This window comes from Panthera onca, chromosome A1 (assembly GCF_046562875.1).
Source record: "Panthera onca isolate mPanOnc1 chromosome A1, mPanOnc1 haplotype 2, whole genome shotgun sequence".
NCBI lineage: Eukaryota > Metazoa > Chordata > Mammalia > Carnivora > Felidae > Panthera > Panthera onca.
In genome coordinates, this window is record NC_138339.1 from 141,808,724 (window position 1) to 141,834,896 (window position 26,173).

At 35.0% G+C, this 26,173-nt stretch overlaps 1 protein-coding gene across 1 annotated transcript in view; it reads left to right on the forward strand.

Moving 5' to 3' along the window:
* Positions 1-26,173, forward strand: part of DTWD2 (DTW motif tRNA-uridine aminocarboxypropyltransferase 2) — a 116,207-nt gene that overhangs the window by 13,708 nt on the left and 76,326 nt on the right. Inside the window, exons 2-4 of the mRNA XM_060636314.3 lie at positions 12,040-12,130; positions 19,407-19,501; positions 21,644-21,836. Coding sequence (XP_060492297.1) covers positions 12,040-12,130; positions 19,407-19,501; positions 21,644-21,836 — 379 coding nt within the window. The remainder of the gene's footprint in view (positions 1-12,039; positions 12,131-19,406; positions 19,502-21,643; positions 21,837-26,173) is intronic.

Below are 26,173 nucleotides of genomic sequence, written 5' to 3' on the forward strand. Positions count from 1 at the left end.
TTGCTTGTCAGAATGGACATTCATGCAGTTCCCTTTCCTTCGCCAGTGGATAAGAAACAAAATTCTATTACACACGGACCTGGAAACTCAGTTTTAGATGTTCTTTATTCATTCAGTCATTATTTATTCAATATCCAGTGTCCAATAAATGCGTAGCTTAGGTCATAGAAAATGATTGAGAGATTGTTTCCTCTAAAATTGGTAGTGAACTGAGTGCAAGAGAAAATATGTCTAAATAATATTTAAGACAAATTATGAAAGTATACAATAAAAGCTTACAGAGGAAAGAGTGATTGACTTAATTTGCTAAGAAAGATGTTTTGCTATTTTTTTTTATAACTGTTCATTTCTACAGAAGAGGATAAAGTATAAAATAAATAATAGGATAACTGAATGTAGGTGATTTTTATGGTAAGAGTCTTCAGTGTTAGTTGATCTGTCACTTTGGCATTGCAGTTTTAGTAGGGGCTTTATATGTCTGCCCTGTATAGTCATTTCTCTGGACACATGGCTTTGTTTTCCAGGGATCTGCCTCCTCATAAGTCTTCTTTAATTGTAATAAAAGTTACTGAAAATTTTCTTAATTGTAAAACCTATAGTTGGAACAAGCTTATTTCTAGGCCAGTGATTCTTAAATTATTTTGATTATATACCACAGTTAGTTAAAACACGTAGGGTGAAATTCTAATAGGTATATATATTTATCTATGATTATGTATATTTATTATATACTAACGTATGATGTGTCCCATAAAACATACACACACACGAAAAGATTTTCAAAAGGAAGAGGCAATGGTGAAATAAACCATTTAAAAATGTCTTGTTTATTGTGATGGAGTCACGCCAGCATTATTATTTATTTTGAAGCATAATATACACGTATGGTGAGGTTCATTGTTAAAGACAGTATGATGTGAGTCTACAGATCAAGTACTTTTTATATTGCTTTTTAAAGTTACTGGCATAAACCATCATAACAGTAGAACAGATCAATGAAACCAGGAGCCGATTTGTTGTAGACTCTGGGTCTGGAGTTCTTTCTTGTCCAACAAGACAGCAGATGCAGATTTAAATGTGAGAGAGGCTAATGTGCAGAAGACAAAAGCCCCAAGTAAGGGTCCTTGCTTCTTTTTTATTAGGATCAGAAGGCTTACAAACATGGTGATGGACGTGCACAAAGAGACAATAAATCTGTGAACATTAACTCATGGACGTGAGGAAAAATGGGTCTTGAAAATATGGGGGGTTAGGCCTTTGGGTTAATACGAAACAAAATCCTGGCGCTGGGCAGCTGGGCGGAAGGTTGTTTACAGTGGACATGAGGCATCACCTCTGTTTGTCTTAGCTAGCCCGGGGATGAGACAGAGCAAATAACCTCAGGGTTAACAAGGTACCTTTTCTGATTAGAGCCCTAATCAGCTCTGCTCTGGGCAGCTTCACCTGCAGCAGTGGTCTACAGTCCAATTCACCTGTTTAGCTAACTTGGTCCTTTCCTCCTGTTAAAGCAGCTTTCTGCTATGGTACTAAATTGGGGGGGCACTTCCGCCCTGAATACCTAATCTTGGTTATTTCATATACATATGTTCTTTATTGGGGACTTTCCTCCGCTCTCTCTATACTGGGGCTTTGGCCCCACCTTCTCTATACTTATTTATCTAATCTTGTTTACCCAAACTTGGGTGTGAACATCCTATGGCTTTCTAATTCTTTATGCCTTGTTAACCCATTGGTGTAAGTCCAGGGAATTTCTAAGCTTATTCCCCACACTGGTTCTTTGAAAAGATCAACAAAGTTGAGAGATCTGTAGCCAAACTCACCAAAAAAAAAAAGAGAGAGAGAGGACTTAAAATCACAAATGATAGAGGAGAAGTAACTGGTAACACCACAGAAATACAAATAATTGTAAGAGAATGTTATGAAAAATTATATGCCAACAAACTGGACAACCTAGAAGTAATGGATAAATTCCTAGAAACATAAAATCTACCAAAAGCTGAAGCAAGAAGAAATAGAAAATTTGAACAGATTGATAACCAGCAATGAAATTGAATCAGTAATCAAAAACCTCCCAATAAATAGAAGTCCAGGACCAGATGGATTCAAAGGCAAATTCTACCAGATATTTAAAGAAGAGTTAATCCTTATTCTCAAACAATTCCAAAAACTAGAAGAGGAGGGAAAACTTCCATATTTGTTTTATGAGGTCAGTGTTACCTAGATACCAAAACCAGGTAAAGACACTACAAAAAAAAAAAAAAAAAAAAAACAAACAAACAAAAAAACAACAACAACGAGCCGGTATCTCTGATGCATTTAGATGCAAAAATCCTCAACAAAATACTTGCAAACTGAATCTAATAATACATTAAAAAAATTGTTCACCATGATCAAGTGGAAAATATTCCCAGGATGCAAGAGTGGTTCAGTATTTGCAAACCAATCAATGTGATACATCCCATCAATAAGAGATCATCTCAATATATGTAGAAAAAGCATTGGACAAAGTAAAACAACATCCATTCATGATAAAACCCCTTGGGACACATGGGTGGCTCAGTTGGTTATGTGTCGACTCTTGATTTTGGCTCAGGTCATGATCTCACAGTTCATGAGATCAAGGTCCGTGTTAGGCTCTGGTACTGACATCATGAGCCTTCTTGGGATTCTCTCTTCCCTCTCTCTTTCTGCCTGTCCCCAGTCAGGTGCATGTGTGCACGCTATCGAAAACAACCCCCAAAAACAAAACAAAACAAAAAATCCCCAAAACCTCAACAAAGTAGATTTAGAGGTAAAATACCTAAACATAACAAAGACCTTACATGAAAAACCCACAGCTAGCATACTCAGTTGGGGAAAACTCAGAGTTTTTCCCCTAAAGTCAGGAACAGGACAAGGGTGTCCATTCTCACCGCTGTTACTAAGCGTAGTAATAGAAGTCCTAGCCACAACAGTTAGACAAGAGAAAGGAATTAAAGGCATCCACACTGGGAAGGAAGAAGTACAATTTTTACTCTTTGCAGATGACATAGTATTATATATAGAAAACTCTAAAGGCTCCACCAGAAATCTGCTAGAAATGGTAAGAAGTGTATTCAGTAAAGTCACATGACACGAACTCAGTGTACAGAAATCTCTTGCATTTATGTGCACTAATAATGAAGCAGCAGAAAGAGAAATTAAGAAAACAATCCCATTTACAGCTGTACCAAAGATAATAAAATACCTAGGAATAAACTTAACTAAAGAGGTGAAAGACCTTTACTCTGAAAACTGTACATCATTGATAAAAGAAATTGAAGACAGCACAAAGAAATGGAAAGACATTCCATTTAACAAATATGTAACAAACATTGTTAAAATGTCTGTACTACCCAAAGCAGTCTATAGATTTAATGAATCCCTATCAAAATACCAACGGCATTTTTTTGCAGAAGTAGAACAAACAATCCTAGAATGTGTATGGAACCACAAAAGACCCTAAATAGGTAAAGCAATCTTAAAAAAGAAAGACAAAACTGGAGGTAGCACAATTCCAGACTTAGAGTTATATTACAAAGCTGTAGTAATCAAAACACTATGGTATGGGCACAGAAATAGACACATAGATCAGTGGAGCAGAGTAGAAAACCCAGAAATAAACCCACAATTATATGGTCAATTAATCTTCAACAAAGTAGGAATGAATATCCAATCAGAAAAAAGACAGGTTCTTCAACAATTGGTGTGGGGGAAAACTGGACAGTTACAAGCATATGAATGAAACTTGACCACTTTCTTATACTATACACAAAAGTAAGCTCAAAAAGGATTAAAAACCTAAATGTGAGACCTGAAACCATAAAGATCCTAGAGGAGAGCACAGGCAGTAATGTCTTGACACTGGCCACTATAGTATTTTTCTGAATGTCTCCTGAGGCAAGGTAAATAAAAGGAAAAATAAACTATTGGGACTACATCAAAATAAAAAGCTCCTGCACAGTGAAGGAAATAATAAAACTAAAAGGCAACCTATGGAATGGGAGAAGATAATTGCAAATGACATATCTGATACAAGGTTAGTATCCAAATATAAAGAACTGTTACAACTCAACACCCAAAAACAATCCAATTAAAGCATAGGCAGAAAACATGAACAAACATTTCTCCAAAGAAGACCTATACTATAGATGGCCAATAGACCCATGAGAAGATGCCCAACGTCAGTCATCATCAGGGAAATGCAAATCAAAACTACAAAGAGATAGCGCTTCACACCTATCAGAATGGCTGAAATCAGAACAACAAATCAGAAAATACAAATCAGAAACAACAAATGTTGGTGAGGGTATGGAGAAAAAGAAACCCTCTCGCACTGTTGGTGGGAATGCAAACTGGTGCAGCCATTGTGGAAAACAGTATGGAGGTTCCTCAAAACATTAAAAATAGAACTACTCTACCATCCAGTAATTGCACTAATGGTATTTACCCCCCTCCCCCCAAAACAAAAACACTTAATTAAAGAGATACCTGTGTTTATTGCAGCATTATCTACAATAGCCAAATTATATAAAGAAGATGTGTGTGTATGTGTACATGCACACACGTACATACAATGGAATATTATTCAGCCATAAAAAGAATGAAAGCTTGCCATTTGCAACAACATGGGTGGAGCTAGAGAGTATTATGCTAAACAAAAGAAGTCAGAGAAAGACAAATACCATATGATTTCACTCATATGTGGAATTTAAGAAACAGAACAAATGAGCAAAGGGAAAAAGAAAGAGAGGCAAACCGAGAAACAGACCCTTATCTATAGAGAACAAGTTGATAGTTACCAGATGGGAGGTGGCTGGAGGGTTAGAAATAGATGAAGGGGATTAAAGAGTATACTTATCATAATGAACACTGAGTAATGTGTAGAGTTGTTGAATCACTATCTTGTACACCTGAAACTAATATAATACTGTATGTTAACAACAGTGGAATTACAATAAAAAACTTAATTAAAAAGATAGTTATTGTCCTGTCAGATTCAATTTTGTACCTCTAATGAAGCATTTGAACTAGGAATAGGTAAGAAACAGCTCTGCCATAAACTTATTCATTTGTGATTTTGTAACTAGAACAGTATAGATTCAGTATGGATTCTTCAGTATAGATTCTTTACAAGTGTGTATGATTTCTTTGTGGGTGCCATTGTGAACCCTACCTGTTATGGAATGCCTCTTTTTATTTCAGGATACCACTTATCCTAACATATTACCGTATGACATAGCACCTAAGGAGGGAATGTTATTCTATATGCTAAATACTAGTAATGTTTAATTCAAAGTGAAAGTGGTAATGTTTTCTTTTGGCATTCCTTTGGGTCATTTTACTTAATCTGCTTTGGAAACCACTGCTCTAGACATGCCGTCTGGGGCACAGGTCTCTGAAAGTCTCATCTAAAGATATTCTCTTCATGGCGTTACTTCCTCTATCAGTGTTTTTCTTTTCTTTCTACACCTATCCTTCCTCTACTCCTAGAAGAAGTTATAAAATAATGTAGTGATGAAAACAACTTTGGTGGGTATGAGAATATTATTGTTATTTATACTGGAAGCAGAGCATCTTAACAACTGATAAGATGTTACATGTTTTTATTACCTTTATGACATGAAAATTTATTTAATACTGTATTTATTATACTAAATTTTTATTATAATATGTTAATAATGAAAATGTGTTTCTTCTTTCATTGGTTATGCTGAATATTGTTTTCAGAAATTTAAAAAGTATTTTATAGATTATTTAAGTTTCTTTAAAGGGACGGTAGAGGGCACTGTGGTATTTACTTTTTCAAAACCTATTTTAACATTAGAAAGTTTGGCATTTTTATGTGTAATGCAGTGTATCTCTTCAGCTAATCTATTGAAAAGCTATAAAACTCTTTGTTCTTTGCCTTTTCAGTCCGTTGGGACGATAAAAATTTTGTTGAGTACTGGAAACTTTGAGGTGCACTATTTTTCTGGGTTCTACATTTGCTTTTGTTTAGTAGATAAAAGAAATCCTTTAAAAATAATAATTCTTGTAAATCTATTCACTAATTTTTAAAGTTTGCCTTTGTGAGATTTTCTTGATTAAAATCAGTCCTATGAGAAAAATAGCTTTCAGTGAATATTATATAAGAATTTAATTAAACTTTGGAAAGATGTTTTTTCTAAGTCCTAGCATCGCTAGTCATATGTCAGATACGATTTTATTTGCCTACAGCCTGTCAGAGATACCACGCCCGGAGTGACAGAGTACCCTTGTATTATAGCATGCACTGAGGAAGCCAGTCAATCTTAGTCTGACAGGAAACCTACATATTTATTCCTACATCTTTAATGAGAAAAGAAGAAAAAGCTTATTTCATAAAATTTCCTCAGGGAAATTATTTGAAAATTTCATTTATATTTTAAGAATGTAATAAACCTTAATTGGGTTGTATAGATTTTAAAGAAGATGAATCTTAATGATGGAAAACAGTATTTATAATACATTGCAATGCATTGTAAAATTTTCTCTCTTCTGCTTTTACAAGGCATTGAAAATGTAGAAGAAAGAAAAATCTCAACTCCTCCTTTGGTCATTCTATTATAAATTAGCTGAAAAATACTAGTCATAAATGATTATGTTTTTTATAAGCTTTGCCTGCGATTTGGGAGTTATTCCCCAGAACTTCCTTGGTGTGTGACCAGCTTTGTGAAGGAGGACACTGAAAACCTCTGATGTACTTAAGATCACCTAGCAAGATAATGAATGACCTTGTCAGTGACATATCTTAATAGTTATTCCCCAAACCTGTACCCATTTGGCCAGTTGATATTTCTTCAGACATTAACATTTCTTCTCCAGATTTACAAAAATTCTGGAAGTAGCTTGATTTTTATTTTAAAATGAATGTTTACTATTATAAATAATCACTTTTGATGTGTAGTTATTTGGTATTTATTTTCCTGTCAACTGTAATAGTTCATAGGAAGCGAGGAACTTGTAAAAAATTCCTTCTGGCATAGATAGATAGAATAGGCTCCATGAGGGCAGGAATCTTTGTCTGTTACATTGACCCAAGTGCCTAATTCTGTCACAGAGTTAGGTATACAATAAATATTTGAATAAAAATTTGTTGAATTTATATTTAATCCATTATCAACTTGAAATATTTAAACCTTCAGGAGTTAAGTTTGGATGTAGGGAAGCTTGTTTGTTCTTCAGAGAAGGTTTTAGAATGAGGAGAACAATTTCTCTGCTACTTATCCAGTAGTTTGGTAAGAGATGGTTTAGCACTTGAGCAGCTAGTCACCAGCGCAGTGCATGCAAACCACTGTGGAGGAGGAAATTATGAGCGAACTTGCTGTTAAAGTAACAAGCAAGCCCAAATTTATATTGTAAAGTAACTTGCTAAACATAAACTTGATCAGTTGGAATGCAAAATGTTTTAAAGAACTATAGTTTTATTAGAGCTTATTAGAACTAGAATTAGGTTAATAGAGGGGACATGCTTTAAAATAAATAGGTAATGATGTTTTATGAGCCTGTCAAAGTAGAAACCAAAAGAATTAATTTTAGCTTAAATCATCATTATGGTTTTTACACATAAAATGGTGTTTTTCTTTTTTGCTTTTGGTAAGTATTTCCTTCGGTAAATCTTTTTGTCTCAGGTGTTATTGCTTACCAGGATGGTCACAAATTACAGCAAAGGGAGATCTGAGACTCTGAATTTCATTTGTAATACAAACTAATTGCTTAAATATTAGAGAGGAAAGGAAGGAGAGATCAATATGTGATATGTTAGCAAAGGGAGGGGTAGGATGAGGAATTGTGTAGGAGGAGAATGGTGTCCCAAGGTGGAGGCAGGAGGGAATGCAGAGGGATCCCATCATGTATTCTGCAGTATTCATTGGTAGCTTGTTATGCTAGGTGATGGGGTGAAAAGTGGAAAGGCCACGTCTTTGCCCTCCTGCAGCCTACATTGTAGGAAAGGAAGCCCCCCCTTCACGTAACATAATGCCGTCTAGTAGCAAAATGCCTGTCTCTTACTTAATTTAGGTTGAACATTATTTTTCCACCACATTTTCACATTTTTAAAAACAACAGCCTTATTAAGATATGATTCACATATCGTGGCATTCATTCTTTTAAGGTATACAACGCAGAGGTTTTTATTAAAGAAGGCCACTATCGCAGTAGTTTTACCAGGGTTCTCTTTGAAGGTCTCTTTTCTAGATCTTTCCCTTAAGATGCCTTCTTCTTTTGGTAAAACATCCTGCTTGTTAGGCTCCACTAATTACCGGCTGATTGTCCTATCCTTTCTATCCATTGCCCTAGGCTATACATATCTCAACGGTCTGATCCACTTACATGCAGGCAGGGGTAGTTTTTGAGGCCACTCTTTGAGGTTTGCTCGGGACTGCAGGTGGGTTCTTCTTAAGCTGTCTCTTTCCATGGTTCTTTCTGATCCCCTGTCTGGCTTATGATACAGCTTGTTGGTCTCTATTAAGAGGAGTTATTGTCTTTGAGAGCACCCTTAGGCTTGAACTTGCTCACACTCTGTTTCAAATGAAGTCAGTCCCTTTGGGGAGAGCTTCAGAGCTCTCTTTTCTTACAGTCTGCCTCTCCTGGGCAGACTCTCCTAGCCAGTGTTCTGGGTGCAGGGCTGAGCAAGCCTGTGGCTTGCTGCTTCTGGTGTCAAACTTAAGTTCTGTGAGCAGACTAGGTTGAGGGCGCTTGGAGCTCTAGCATCGCCAGCATCCTGCACTACGGTAAAGCTTGTTTTATAGGAGGAAGGCTGTGTGGAGGAAGGCAGCCTCTGCTCTCTTGACCACACTTGCCAGGAATTTAGCCTGCTTGGAGTGAAGGGGGTGAGAAATGCTGGTGGCCTGCCTTGTTTGTGACATAAGGGATAAGCCTTGATTAAGAACTGGGAGGGAGTGGGGCGCCTGCGTGGCTCAACCAGTTAAGCGTCCTAATTGTCCCATCTTGGCTCGGGTCATGATCTCACGGTTCATAAGTTCAAGCCCCACGTTGGGCTCTGTGCTGACAGCTCAGAGCCTGGAGCCTGCTTTGAAGTCTATGTCTCCCTCTCTCTCAAAAATAAATAAATATTAAAAAAAAAAAAAAAAGAACTGAGAGGGAGGTTGGTTCTCTTGGTCACACCTACATGGAGTGGAGTTTGTCAGCTTGACCTGGGGCAGGGTAGGAAATTGGTTATGGCTCAGATGCCACAAATGGTCCCAATACCAAGTTTTAGTAGATTTTCTTGAGTAATGTTTCTTTGTTTGAATATGCCCTAGAAAATTGCAAGGGACTTACAGTGATTGTTTTTTGTTCTTAACTTTATATTTTAATTCCACTTAAGTTAGCATAGTGTTATATTAGTTTCAGGTGTACGATAAGGTGATCCAAACATCCATGCATGACCCAATGCTCATCACGACAAGTGCACTCCTTAATCCCCATCATCTATTTCATCCATCCCTCCACCCATCTCCCCTCTGGTAACCATCAGTTTTCTAAAGTTAAGAGTCTGTTTTTTACTTTGTCTCTTACTCCTTTTTTCCCCCTTTGCCTGTTTGTTTCTTAAATTCCCCGTATGAGTGAAATCATACGGCATTTGTCTTTCCTGACTGACTTATTTTGCTTAGCGTTTTATTCTTTAGCTCCATCCATGTTGTTGCAAATGGCAACATTTAATTCTTTTTTATGGCTGAATAATGTTCCACTATATGTATGGATATACACACCCCACACCTTCCATCATTCGATGGACACTTGGGTTGTGTCCATATGTTGGCTACTGTAAATAATTCTTCTATGAACATAGTACATGTGTTCCTTTGAATTAGTGTTTTTGTATTCTTTGGATAAATACCCAGTATGCTGGGTTATAGGGTGTTTCTATTTTTCAGTGATCGTTTTTTAAAATAGTTTTGGTCAGCTTTGCTTATTTCACTGGACTTTTGGTCTGTGAAGCAGCTTTTCCTGTCCTCCTGGAAGTGGAACTCTCCAAACTACTTAATTCTAAATCCTCCTAAAGTTCAAAGATGTGTTCCTAGGAAGGAAACTACCATTTCAAGTAACTGAATTTTTTTTTTCTTTTTCTTTTATGAACAAAGGTTTTGGTCAGACATGAAAAGCAGAGCAGTTCTCTGCAGTGTCTCAAGTGTCATGCTGAGGACTTTTATAATCACTATATGTGTGATAAGCTAAAGATGTTATTTTCAGGGTTTATTTTACCTAGTGTTGTAATGCCCACAGAAATCTATAGCTTCTACCCAGGTTGTTTACTTGACTGGATTTTTCAATTTTTTGAGTTTACTGATACGTGAATGTTTCCTATATAGGATATTTGATTTTTTTTGTTTTTGTTTTTGTTTTTGTTTTGCATTCTTTCATAGTCTAAGTGTCAAACAGCTTACAGGTATTTAAGGTGATATCCATTTAAATTCTGAATTTTTAAATTGCTTTCGTTTGATATTAAATTACATTTTACAAAAGAATTTTAGTGACATCGGATTGTGCATTTTACTTATGTAGAGTTTCATATAAAAAGTCAGCAACTTAAAATTTTAGAATTTGGATGTATTTCATCCTCCTGCTCAGTGAGGAGTCTTTTCTAATTGCAGCCTTTGACCTCTTTGTCAATATACCTAGTTCTGTCAACCATCTTTGCTCCTCTCTGTATTTACTTGGTTTACTCTTCTTATGACCACTGAAAGATGCTCTCCATCCCTATAACTCTGCTCCCATTCTTAACAGGGAATCCATTGTAGGGCAGAGTAATCATACTGAATCATGTCAGCTATCACTGGAAAGTGGATTATGATGGTTTTCCTTGGATTGACCATCCATTCCAGGTTCCTTGGTGGAGAGGGGAGGCGTGGTCATGTTGTGCAATATGTTTCTCCATTTAAGATATCATCTAGATAATTTCTTCAGCAGGAGCATAGGTTTGACACTTTCTTACAGAATGAGGTGGTAGATTTAATTGAACCAATTTACTCACACTCTGGTTTATTAATGTAATCATTTCTTACTTCAGGCTGTAATTCTACATAAGTTAAACTGAAGAAGGAATTGATAACAGTTTTGTAGTAGTAATAGTATGCTGTTGGGAATTTCTTTTAAGATTCACTGTGTACTGTTGTAATGGCATGTAACATTTGCCTGTAAGAGTGACCTGTCATGAAAATGTACTCCCATGATATACTGTATCTGGCTGTTTGATGAATTTTATATTGGAAACACACACATCAAATATAGGTTTTAATGGTAAAAGATCCATGTATATTCCTATAATACATTTGGAAGGACACACAAGAAACTGATCCCCTAGGTTGGAGGACCGAGATGGAAATGTATACTTTTATCTCATTTGAATTTTGTCATGAGTATAAGTGTTACTAAAACAATAGTACATCACTAAGAGGTAAGTAAAACAAAAATGACAAACAATAACAAAAGGGAAAATAAATGGATAAGGCAGACATTCTGTGGATATAATTCTAGCTAAATGTAATCTGGTGGCCCATTTGGGTTTCTTCTTACAATTGGTAAGCTCTTTGTGTCGATTGATGGCAAGTTTGATTAGAACTCTTTTCGAGGTGGTAATTGTATTCCTATTTTTTATCATCATATTGTTCCCTCCAATATCAGATGATTTAGAAGAGTTGCCGAATTTCTCTTTGACATCAGATCTTTTCTTGATTTGGAATGCAAGTTAGAAGTGTTGCCTCAGGAATAGAAAGACCATGTTGATGGCTTATGAGTATTCTTCGCTAATAACTCAGGCCAGATTTTTTTGAGTTACTTTGATCTATATAGATGGTAAAGAATTTACTTGAATCTTTTTCCAAATGCTCATATCTAAAGTCTAATTGATTGAATCACTCTTGGTGTTTCATTTTAAAAGAATGCAGCTTTGGCAAATGTCTTTACATAGAGAAGAGGGATTATGTTCAAGTTTTGGGTTATTGTTCTTTCATTGTATTTTAAGCATTTACAGGTTTTCTTTTTCTTTCTGCCCTTTAGCCGGCCTCAGAAAGTATGTTTGTGTCCATTTCTACCATTGCATCCTCTGCATATCTCTACTCATTTGTACATAATTCAGCATCCAGCAGAGGTAAGATTTTATAAAATACATAATTGCAAATAGAATATTAATACATAAGAGAAAACACACCAATGAATATCCTCATACTTCCCAGCTCTTTAACATTTCTGAAAATAAATTGATGACAAATGCTTTGTCTTTGGGAAAAAATAGTTTCTTTTGTATGTTATATCATAGTATAGTGTCATATGCTTTAGAGACAGATAAAAATGGTTATTTCATAAAACATTATTGTTTCACAAAAAACTGTAATTGAATAGTATAGAAATTGAGAACCCCAACCATTTTGCATGAAGAAAAAATGAGATTTTTGTGATTGAAGAACTAAGAAACTCGTTGCTTTTTAAATTTTGATCATAGTTTATATTTCTTAATGTTTCTTGATAAGTAGAAATAATGTCAGCATTTTAGTGTTAGAAAATGAATATATAAAGTTTTATTTCTTTAAATGACTAGAACAAATATGTATATATTATAGCATATGTGTTGTATATAAAGACTTTTTAATTAATATTTTCTTAGAAGCATTTTTTTTTTTTTTAACGTTTATTTATTTTTGAGACAGAGAGAGACAGAGCATGAACAGGGGAGGGTCAGAGAGAGGGAGACACAGAATCTGAAACAGGCTCCAGGCTCTGAGCTGTAAGCACAGAGCCTGACGCGGGGTTCGAACTCACGGGCTGCGAGATCATGACCTGAGCCAAAGTCGGCCGCTTAACCGACTGAGCCACCCAGGCGCCCCTTAATTAATATTTTCTTATATACGTGAGAATTATGCATGTGCTGGTGTTTGTAACTCTTGATTAGCTGCAGTAATGAAGAATGGAGGGAAGGATTTGATTGATAACCATAAAAGAGAATCATTATAAAATTAGTTGATGCATGGTACAAAATGGGTTTAGATTAACTGAAGTTAAAATTCTTCTAACATTTGGGAACTCAGGATATCATCTATTGAATTAGGCTTTTGAAGAAGGGATTTTTTTTTTTCTTAAATTTCTGAAGTATATGCTATTTTAAATCTTTAACAAAGTCTTTAAAGATATCAGTCTTTTTCCTTTTCCAAATGATGAAAACACTTATTCTTTTATTGTAAATTATTAAATATTCCATTTATTGAGCAGCCCTTTTTTCAGTGTTAACAACATGCTTTTGTTAGGATTTGAACAGTTTGGTCACTATAATTATTTATGCTGTAATTATTTATTTATTTATTTATTTTTATAAAAAGTTTTTATTTTTTATTTTGAGAGAGAGAGAATCCGAGGCAGGCTTTGAGCTATCACTATAGAGCCTGCTGTGGGGCTCGATTTCACGAATGTGAGATCAGGACCTGATCTGGAATCAAGAGTTGGACACTTCACTGACTGAGCAAGGTGCCCCATTTTGCTGCATTTAAACTTGCAACACTCTGCAACTCAAATTTATAACAAAAATGAGTTTATCAGCAGTAATGGTTTTGGATAAAACTTCACTTTTGATGGTGAATGCTTTTTTCATTTTGCAGTGTACGTAGTATCATGTCGTTTCATTATTTTGTGGTTCCGGACATAATATGGCATTTAAAATATAGGTGTTTTCATTGATGTGTGGCAATTTTAATGTTTTCAAAGCCTTCCACATTGGTAAGAAAGAAGTGAAACTGTCATTATTTGAGATTACATTGTACTACAGAAAACCCTAAAGACTCCACCAAAAAATTACAAGAACTAATAAATGAATTCAGTAAAGTTGCATGATACGCTAGTATATAGAAATCTGTTATGTTTCTGTACATTAACAATGAAGTATCAGAAAGATAAACAAAGAAATCAATTTCAATTATAATTGTACCAAAAAGAATAGAATACTTAGCAACAAATTTAACCAAGGAGGTGAAAGACCTTTAGCATGAAAACTAACTATTAAGATGTTGATGAATGAAATTGATGAGGACACAAACAAATGAAAGGTATATCATGCTCATGGATTGGAAGAATTAACATTTTTAAAATGTCTGTAATGCCCATAGCGTTCTACTGATTCAGCGCAATACCTTTTAAAATACCAGTAGGGGTACCTGGGTGGCTCAGTTGGTTAAGTGTCTGACTCTTGATTTTGGTTCAGGTTATGATATCACAGTGGTGAGAATGAGCCTTGCATCAGGCTCTGTGCTGGGTGTGTAGTCTGTTTAAGATTCTCTCTCTCCCTCTCCCTCTGCCCCTCCCCTGCTCTTGTTCACATTCTCTCTCTCTCTCTAAAGTAAAGTAAAGTAAAGTAAAGTAAATAAAATAAAAAAAGAGACACATATATCAATAGAACAGGATAGAGAGCCCAGAAGGAAACCCACACTTCCATGGTTAGTTAATCTACAAACAAATGAGGCAAGAATATGCAATGGGGAAAAGATAGTTTCTTCTACAAATGGTGTTAGAAAAACTGGACAGCTACATTCAAAACAGTGAAATTGGACCACTTTCTTATGCCATACACAGAAATAAATCCCAAATGTTTAAAGTCCTAAATGTGAGACCTGAAACCATGAAACTCCAGAAAGAACACATTGACAGTAAAGTCTTGGACGTTGGCCTTAACAGCATTTTTATGGATATGTCTCCTCAAGCAAGGGAAACAAAATAAAAAATATAGTGTAAAAAATAGTGCTGGTAATGCACCAAAATTAAAGGTTTCTGCGCAGTGAAGGAAACAATAAACAAAATGAATATGGGAAGGTGTTTGAAAATGATAAATCTGATAAAGGGTTAATATCCAAAATACATAGAGAATTTATTCAACTTAACATCCAAAAACAAATAATCCAATTAAAAATGGGTATAGAACCTGAATAGAAATTTCTCCAATAAAGAAATACAGATGTCCAACAGACACACAAAAAGATGCTCAACATCACTTATCAGGGAAATGCAGAGCAAAACCACAATGAGATATTACCCCATACACCTGTCAGAATGACTGGTATCAAGAAGACAAGAAATAACATGTTGAGAATATGAAGAAAAAGGATGCCTTGTGCACTTTTGGTGGGAATGTAAATTGGTACATCCAGTATGAAAAGTATGGAGGTTCATCAAAAAATTAAGAATAGAGGGGCATCTGGGTGGCTCAGTCGGTTAAGTGGTTGACTCTTGATCTCAGCTCAAGTCATGATCTCATGGTTTGTGGGATTGAACCCCACATCGGGCTCTATGCTGACAGCACGGAGCCTGCTTGGGATTTTCTCTCTCCCTCTCTCTTTTTCCCTGCCCATCTTGTGTGCACTGTCTCTGTCTCATTCTCAAAAATAAATAAACATTAAAAAAATTAAAATGGAAATACCATGTGACCAGTAATTCCATCTGTGAGTATTTACCCACAGAAAATGAAAACACTAATTTGAGTAGATATATGCACCTCTATGTTTATTGGAGCATCATTTACAATAGCCAAGATATGGAGGCAACCTAAGTGTCCATCAGTAGATGAATGGATAAAGAAGAGGTGGTGTGTACACACACACACACACACACACACACACACACACACACACACACTTACACACAATGGAATATGATTCACCTGTAAAATAAGGATGAGGTCTTGCCGTTTGTGTGGCAACGTGGGTAGACATGGAGAGTATATTATGCTAAGTGTAATAAGTCTGACAGAGAAAGACAAATACCATATGATTTCACTTACACATGGAATCTAAAAAACAAAACAAATGAACAAATAAAGAACACAAACAGACTCATAAATACAGAGAACAAACTGGTGGTTGCCAGAGGAGAGGGGTGTAGGGGGATGGGTGAAATCGGTAAAGGGCATTAAGAGGTACACATTTCCAGTTATAAAGTAAATAATCATGGAAATGAAAATTGCAGCATAGGGAATATAGTTATTAATATTGTAATAATGTGCAGTGACAGATGGTAACTACATTTATTGTGGTGAGCATTGTGTAATGTATAGAATTGTCAAGTTGCTGTATTGTATACCTGAAACTAATATAACATTGTGTGTCAACTATGCTTCAATAATAAAAATTAAAATAAAAAGTGAAAGTTCAGAAAAGTAGGTGTTTTCATTGATTTGTGGCAATTTAAATGCTTTCAAATATTTTATTCATTCCTTTATTCCTTCATTTATTCATTCTTCCTCACCTTTTTTGCTTCCTTCCCTTCTTTCTTTCATGGTTAGTTCATGGTGTAGGTGGTCCATCTACAGTTGTGTGTGTTTTGTACAGTTCTATGCAAGTACATCCATATTGTTTTCCTTATCATCCAAGGAGCTTTCTAGTTTTAATCTAACTCAATAATACTGGGTTGCCTTGTGCTTAATGTCAGCACACTTTTTTTTAAAAAATAAAAATGTTTTCAAAATTAAAAGTGATCAAGACCACTTGGGTAGGCTTTAGGAGGGGGGCTGTGGAAAAAAAAGATTTGGTGGAGCGGATGATATGGAGGTGATATGACGGAGCATTTCAAAGAGTAGATATATGTATGTAGAAAATTACTTAAGGATAAAATAAAACCCTTACTTCAAAATAACAAAAATATTTACAAGGAGGACATGTTCTGTGAAACCACATGACCTTTTGTGAACAGTGTATATGTAACCATAGTGATGTAAGCACTGTTGATTGATTTAACTAAAAATATTAGATGATATGAGAGTAAGGAGTGATGGAAGAAAGGTAAATCCTCATTTATTCTAAGGGGCTGTTGTGACACAGTGCATTAATTAAGAGGAAGGGCTCAGGAGCCAGATTGCTTGAGTTTAAAGCCTTAATAGCTCTGTAAATTGTAACCCTGGGCAAGTTAATTAACCTCTCTGTGCTTTCGTTTCATCATTAGTAAAATGGACATGATAAAAGATATACTTCTTTATTGGTTTATTGTGAGCATTACATGTATCAGTCAGTGTATTATTATGTACATTTAAGTCAGCTATTATGATAATAAATGGTAGTTTGTAGATAGTATTTAAATTTGATAAATCAAAAATTAGTAAGACACATTATATAGAAATATGGAGATAACTACCAAAGGAAATAGCTGAAAGAGTTAAAGTGATTGCTTCTGGGAAGTGGTATTGGGAAGTGTATCTGGGAACATTATAGATCTTTTGGCACTATTTAATTTGACATTTATCTGTATGTTGATAGAAGTTCGGAGAGTGGTTTAAGAATGTATCGTAGTCTCAGAGGTTGTAAGGAGGGAAGAAAACAGTAGGACACGCTGGAAAATGTCCTAAACCTCTCCTCCCCCCTCCTCCCGTCCCTTTTCTCGTAGGAGCTACTCCACATTAGTTTCAGGCTCCCTCACAGCTCTGGCTTGCTGCATTTTCTTTTTAGTTACAGTCCCAGCAAATTCTGACTCTCCTATTTCGTTTGCCAACTTTTAGGTTGATGAATTTAACTGTCCCCAGTCTCCTAGGTTGGAGAGAGAGGGGGACAGAGGGTCCGAAGTGGGTTCTGTCCTGACAGCGGTCAGCCCCATGTGGGACTCGAACTCGTGAACTGTGAGATTATGACCTGACCCATTGTCAGATGCTCAAATGACTGAGCCACCCACATGCCCTAAAGGATAGGATTCTTGTGACAAAAAGGTGGTTTTTAGTGCTAGAAGCTAGGACATTGGAAAAAAATCACTGATGATAGTTAATGGAGCTTATAGGAATGGTCACCCTATTTCCCTACTCTAAAGTTTTTATATTTTTCCTCTTTCTATACCCTTTATTATTTGGAAGTAGGCCATACTCAGCATCTTAGATTTTTTGTATTATTGTAATCAACACTTCAGAGACTTAGGGGCAAAAGAGGTTGACACAAAAATGTCCCTGAAGGGTGTATGTGTGTGTGAGTGGTTGATGAATACTGTTACTAGCCATACTTTTTGTTTTTGTTACCAACATATGTAATGTAATTACAAAGTTATTTTTAATTACTTTAGTAAATTCTGTATAACATTACTGTTTTGTGTATTAATATGCTGTGTGTATTGTGCTATCATGGTGAAATAATTTACTTTGAAGATATATGAAGCAGTGTTATATAAATTGATAAAGGTAACGGGGGCTGTATGTAGGTGAACTGGTTAGAGAGGGACTCCATCACTTACCTGATCAGGCTTGACATTCCTAGTTGGGCTGGTGGAGAAGAGCCAGACAGTGACTGACCACTGTAGATCAAAATAACCAGAGAAAGGAGGCTTAGGCAAAATAGTGAATCAGTTGGGTGGGTATACTAGGATAAAGGAGAGGATTCTTTTTTGTTAAATGTTATTTATTATTTTTGAGAAAGAGAGAGAGAGAGAGCTCGCTCAATCAGTGGAGGGTTGGAGAGAGAGGGGGACAGAGGGTCCGAAGTGGGTTCTGTCCTGACAGCGGTCAGCCCCATGTGGGACTCGAACTCGTGAACTGTGAGATCATGACCTGACCCATTGTCAGATGCTCAAATGACTGAGCCACCCACATGCCCTAAAGGATAGGATTCTTGTGACAAAAAGGTGGTTTTTAGTGCTAGAAGCTAGGACATTGGAAAAAAATCACTGATGATAGTTAATGGAGTTTATAGGAATGGTCACCATATTTCCCTACTCTAAAGTTTTTATATTTTTCCTCTTTCTATACCCTTTATTATTTGGAAGTAGGCCATAAATCCAGTCTGCATTCAGGTGGCTAGGAGAGATTAAGCAAGCTCCACCTGCTGTATTATGGAGTACTTATGTTTATTACTTGGAATTCTTCTGTAAGGAAGATTTGTCTCTCCTCTCCTATTTATTTTGCATTTTGGGTCATAATCCAAATAGTTTGCTACTTACTTTGTTACTCACATTGTTCCATTTTGGTCATTGAGAGCTCTTTAAATTAAGATTGGTTTCTGTGTCCCTTTGATATGACCCATTATTTTTTTTTTTTTCAGCACTTTTTTTCTGGACATAAAGATTTAGGCAGTTATCTTCAATTGGTGTACTATAAAATATAATTACTACTGAAATGTAGAATAAATTATTCAATTTAGTTAAACACAAATTTCGTTTTTCATAATCTTAACCAATAGTTAGCTTAATGTTATCTTATTTGATTAGTAAACCTCGAAACACACCCAAGTAGAGGAAAATGTGCACTTGTATTCTATTAATACTGATAACTCAGAGAAACTAGCTCTTTTTATTCAGCTGTGGTCTGTAATACAAGTTTTGTGAAAGTTATCTATCACGTAATGAATCAGATGTTCATCATGAAAGTTTTAAAAGTGTGTTTGTCTACGTGCAAATCTATGTTTTGATTAATTTTTTAATTAAAGGAAAACAAAGTGTTGCGGACAGTTCCCCTTTTAGCAGCATGCCTCCCCCAGGACAAGTGTAAAGTCAAGATTGGTCGTCGCTTCAGTGAAGAAAGGTAAATTACTTTTTAGGGCACTTTAGCATGACTCTTAGCTACACAGAGCTTTAAAAATGATTTCCTTTACCTTATCCTTCAGACCCAGAACATGGTACATTGGCAGAGGTAAAAAAATATATATATAAGACAATCAAAACAAACAAAAAGACCCTCAAAAAACACGAGCCAGAGTGCAATAGACAAAGGGATTATCTGAATTCCATAGTAATATATGTTGAGCCTTTTAAAGGCATATTTTCCTGTTTATTTCATTTTGGTTAAAACTGCCTTTGGGATGATAGAGTACTTGTATTAGATTTAGTTTTGTTTTTTCTTTTTTTAATTAACAATTATATATGATATACATTTATGTAAATAAACACATATTTATCCATTTTTAGACCATTAAAGCTTTCTAAGGCAGAGCGACTAGTACTATATTTAGTATTTTTGTTACAGCATGTCATGTTTTTTTAAAGGATAGAATGCCTTCTCCTGTCACATTTAAAATATTCTTTTTGATGAAGACCAGTATTTTTTATAGACAGTAGCCCATTAGTTGATAACTTCACTGACACTTCTATAATGTGCTTGGATCTTATTTCATACTCTATTATATAACCCATTATCAAAATATAAATTATATATTATATATTTAAATTTTTCTACAAGTCTTTTTTTAACTTTGAAGCATTTTTTTTTTTTTTTTTTTTTTTTTTGCTTTTCTGCCCTTTCACAAAGCCTTCACAAATTATTCTGATCCTATCTAACACAGTTAAATCTACTTTCATACAAAATTTAACTTTCGAAAATATGAAGATTTCAAAAGAGTAAGTAAGACTCATACTGGCTCCAGGCTCAGGGAAGGAAGACTTTTTCCTTCCTTTATTGTTTTGGGTTCCTTTATTATTTGGCTTCATATTATGAAAATAACATTTTGTGTTTTCCCTTCTCTGAAACTATTGTTTAAGAACACTTTCTTATATAATATTTTCTTATGCAAACTTTTCATTGCCTTGCCCTCAGAGGTGAGATTTGCTCTGAGCTTGGTGCTGCTGTTGGGAATTTTGCCATTTGGTTGGGAATGGAAGTGAAAACCAGAACTCTTCACATGGGGGAGTGTCCACATCATTTACATTGTGACACTTCTTTCATATAGAGACTCTTTATAATGAATGATAGTTTGTTTCTCTATAATTCTTGGGTGAATATAGATCTATCCCAACTTGATCCAACTGCAGCTTGGATCTAATTAATCGCAAAAGTGGTGAGCATTTATAGTGGTAGAAATAGCAACTATTTGGGTCATCCTTGACATTTGGCCGTCTAACCTGTCCACAAATTTGTTTCTGGATGAGAAACTTGACCCTTTTTCAGATAGCTCATCCATTTTGAACCATATTAAGTGCGTGATGTAGTGCTTATTCAGGAAATTATTATTTGCTGATGGTTTTTAAATGAAAGCCAATTAAGATTATTGATTTAATATTAATCTGGCAATGGAATGATTAATTTAAGCTTTTGTTAGAGTACATGATGTAACCATGAGGAATCGTTCAGAGACCTACTGCTTTTGGTGTCCTTTGTAAATGGAATTTAAAAATGCTGGTCTTCAGTTTTTGGCCTCTAGTATATTGGAAAACAGGTGGGTTTTATGTATCAACCCCCAGTGACTTTCTAAATTCATTTGGTATTTATTGAAATTGTTCTGTAGCTTACCCCTAGAACTTTGTGTGGAGATAGCATATCTAGAGATAAGGTCATTTTTGACCTTTATGCCTGTTACTTCTTTTTCTTGCTTTATTGCAGTAACTGGAAGCTTTAGTACAATATGTATTAGGAGTGGTGAAAGCCAGCGTTTTTACCTTGATCCCAGTCTCAGGGGACGTTGTTAAATATGATGTTGGCTGTACATTTTTGTGGATGCCATTTATCAGTTGAAGAAGATGCCATTAATTATCTTTAATTGACTCTTCAACTTGTTTCCTTCCCTTCGAGGATGTTTTCTTACTTTCAGACAGTGGCTGTCTCTTTCCTTATTACATCTCCAGTACCAAAATGCTTTGGTGTATATTTTTGAAGGAAGCACACTAAGACTAATAAAACTTCTTTCCCTTCACAAACTACTAATGATTTTTTTTTTTTTTTTTTAATTTTTAGAGATCCTGAACTTTCAACTGTTTGTCGGAAGTCTGATACATTAATATTATATCCAGGGGCTGAAGCTGCTAATTTGGAAGAATTTATATTAGATTCTCCTATTTATCCTTCCACAATCATCATCATTGATGGTACATGGAGCCAGGCTAAGGACATTTTCTATAAGAATTCTTTGTTCCGCCTGCCCAAACAGGTAACCTAGTATTTTAACATAGAACAAATGCAATTGTATAATTTTGTATGTTGTATATGCTTTCTGTGAGGGGTCACACTTAGATTTTTATATATGTATTTGGTAGTATTTATGTGCGTGAATGCATGTACATAGATATGTATATGCTTGTGTGTGTTTGATATATATATATGTGGAAAATTTGAAATTTGTTCATCTTTCTCAATTCTTACCACCAAACTTCACCATAGTTAAGGTATTTGACTATATTAAGAGTATCTCAGACATTTAATCAGTGAAGTGTCAGGACTAATTATTTCTATGTGAATTAATGTTTTTGTTAAGTGTTATGTTTAAATACTTCTATTTGGTAACTAAATACCCTCTTCTTGTTAGGAATGACTGAATTTTCATTTATTATTTTAATTAGTTTATCCCTCAATTTGTTGATGATGATACATAGCTTGTATTGAGCCATTCTTTTGTTCTTGGAATGAAGTCCACTTGATCATATATATTATCCTTTTGATAGACGGCCAAATCTTATATTTTATTAAATGCCATTTGGACTGCCTGGGTGGCTCAGTCAGTTAAGTGTCTGACTTCCGCTTAGGTCATGATCTTGCAGTTCTTGAGCTCGAGCCCTGCATCCGGCTCTGTACTGACAGCTTAGAGCCTGGAGCCTGCTTCAGATTCTGTGTCTCCCTCTCTCTTTGCCCCTCCCCTGATGGTGCTCTGTCTCTCCCTCTCTCTAAAAAATAAACATTAAAAAAAGTAAAAAAAAAAAAATATAACATTGGATTATAATTTGTATATTTTTTGTACTTTTATTATCAGATTTGGTTATGAAGATAATCTTAACTTTACCAAATGAATAGGAGAGATTTTAATATTCTTCCATGGCCTAGAATAGTTTGAATAATATTGGAATGCCTTGCTTCTTAAAAATTAGATGGAACTTGGGGCGCCTGGGTGGCTCAGCCGGTTGAGCGTCCGACTTCGGCTCGGGTCATGATCTCACGGTCTGTGAGTTCGAGCCCCGCGTCGGGCTCTGTGCTGACAGCTCAGAGCCTGGAGCCCGTTTCAGATTCTGTGTCTCCCTCTCTCTGCCCCTTCCCTGTTCATTCTCTGTCTCTCTCTGTCTCAAAGATCAATAAACATTAAAAAAAAAAAAAATTAAAAAAAAAATTAGATGGAACTTATAGGTGAAACCCCCTGGTCCTGGTCTTTTTAAACATAATAACTTTTAAACTCTTCTTTCAAACTCTTATGGAAATTATTCAAACTTTCTTCTTCTATTTGGTTCACTTTTTAAATAACTTTTATCTTTTTTGGGGGAATTATTTCTTTTTCACCTGAGTTAACAAATTGCCTGATATATACCTGAATGTATTCTTAAATACTTATTTTAATTTATTCTGAATATGTCCTTTCTCCTTTCTAATCATATACTCTCACTTTTTCTCCCCATGAACATGTTCAAAAGATGTTTCTACCTTTTTATTTAGCTTTTAAAAGTATTAGCCTTTAGACTATTTTGATGGCTGTTATACTTCATTCTTATTTCCTTCATTTGTACTTTTATCTTGATCACTTTCTTTCATCTTTTCCAGCTTGTTCTGTTTTTGTAAGGTTTTACTGTGTACTATGTTCCTTTACTAAGGTGAGTCCCTTCTTTAATAATAAAGGGAGAGAAGGCTGCCATATTTCTTCTTAGTGTAACATTCATTGTATCCTATAGTTTGGGGTTGATGTATGTTTGTATTTATAGCATTGATATAATTTGTAATTTGTGTTGATTTCTTTCTACCCATGGATTATCAATGACTTCTTAATTCTCATGCATTAACAACACTTTTGTCCCTATTTTATTTTTATTTCTTATTTTGTTAGATTGTGATAAAAGAAGGCTGCCTGCAATATTTTGAATATGTTTATGATTTCTATGTGGGTTAGTACATGGCAATTTTTTGTATCTTTTCTGTGATGATAAAAAATTAACGTTTTCAAATGATGAAAATATTTCCCTTTTTAAGGTTTGTTATTTGCATTTTTCTTTATACTTTTGTTTTTGTCATCTATGGGGTGTTTGATACTGAAAAAGGTGTATGAGAAGCTTCCGTTCAGTCTTTTAAATGAAGTTATCTCTACCTTTCCTGTAGTTTTGTGTATTTATCTGCTCCGTTGTATACATAACAAGACATGCACTTAGTGAAAAATAATATAGATTTTAATAGATTATTCTAAGATAATAATAATAGATGCTGACAATCTAATCTCAAATTCTTTGTAGTTTTCATTCCCTTTGGTTAAAATGCAGATATGGTTTTTAAATGAGACTCAACTATGCAAAAGTAGTTCAAAAAAATAGCTAATGTGTTGAGTGCTTTGAATGGGCCAGTCCCAATTCCAGGTGTTTTCCATGTATTAACTTGTTTAAATCTTCCTCAAAGGATTGTTACTGTCTTAGGTAACATGTAAGGAAACTGAGGTGCAGATGTCTTAAATAGTTTGCATTAGATCACATAACTGTTTCACAGCAGAGCAATTTCAACCCATCTAGTTTCGAGTCAAAGACTGTGGTCTTACCCAAAGTGGCATGATGCTTCTAAAAGGGAAGCTTCCATCGAGGATACTTACCTAGGATAGCTTCTGTAGGTTTATCTGGTTTCTTAAGTGTTCTGTGTTCCACAAGAACCAGCTCCTAAAGGCATGGTTGCTGTTAGGTTGTGTCACATTTTAGCAAAATTTGTGTTCATATTACAATTAGATATTGCCCAATATACAAGGAAAGTTTAATGAAAGTCTTGTATCTGTAAAATGTCTTAGTGAAAATATTTGAATTGTTTTTCCTTTTCTGCATGCTTATGCTATGTCTGTGTCTCTCATCTTTCATTTTGTGGTAGCTACGTGAATGCCATAGAAATAAACTACAAAGTCACCGTAAAAAGATTAAAAGATATTTTAAAATTTATTATTTACCAAACCTGTTTTCTTCTTTAAATTGAGTAGCGGATAAGGAAATAGGTAAATTAAATCGTTTCCTCAGTCTGACTGTGCTGTATGTTCTTTATCACTTTTTCCTTTTCATGTTTTCCCAAACCAGAAGCAAATATAGTTGGATATTTGTTTACCCTTGAAAAGGATATATTACAACCATCAGATAAAATAAAATGCTTAAAAGAAACATTAAATAGATTTGAGTACACGGGGGAGAATACCACCTTAAACTAAAGTGAAAGGCAGATGGTTTTCTGGAAAAATGTGAATCCAATAAAAGCTTCATAAGCTTAGATTTCTTACAAATGAATAAGGTGAAGGTGAAAATCTTAAAAAAAAAAAAAAGGGCCATACATATGAAAACAAAGTTCACAAAAGAGAAAATAAATGTATTTATAAAAATCATAATTTAACCTTTATGTTGAAAGAGGTTTCAGACGTCCAGAAAACATCCTGTATTATCCAGGAATAATACAGACATCCCTCAAATGCCCTTAAGTTTTAACATTATGCATTATTTGCCTTATCAGTCTCTCTCTGTGTATTTTATACTTTTCTGAGCCCTTTGAGAGTAAGGAATAGATATCTAAATTTACTTTTTGAAATTGAAATGTTGCTAGTTCTAGCAAGAATGTCTTTTCCTAAATATTTTTTTTTGGCCCGAAATAAAAAAAAATAGTAATTTAAAGCCCAACACAATTTACAAAAATGTGTATATTTTGAGATAGTTTCATCTTAATATACATGGGAAATGTGGGTCATTTTAGGAATAATAATACATATGGCTTTTTAGAGTGTCATACAATACCCAGCCCAAACATGAGTGTGGGTTGGTTTGACAAAATATGTTTCTGGAAGTTGTTGCAAAAACCAGTGAAATATGTACATTTACTCTTTCTGAAAAAAAAAAAAAAAAAGATTTTTATCTGTATACATACACATACATACACACAGATGGATAGGTAAGTTGAGATGAAAAAGGGATTGACTTAAAAAAAATTTTTTTTTAACGTTTATTCATTTCTGAGAGACAGAGAGCGGCAGAGCATGAGCGGGGAAGGGGCAGAGAGAGGGAGACACAGAATCTGAAACAGGCTCCAGGCTCTGAGCTGTCAGCTGTCAGCACAGAGCCCAACATGGGGCTTGAACTCACGGACTGTGAGATCATGATCTGAGCTGAAGTTGGACGCTCAACCGACTGAGCCACCCAGGTGTCCCAATGGGATTGATTTTTTAAAATGGAAGTATCTTTAGACATCTATAAAATGATACTGATAATTATAGTGGTTTGGTAATAAGTTCTGAACTACCTTCTGTAACACTAAATTGCTTATTTTTAATATATTTTCCCATTCTTG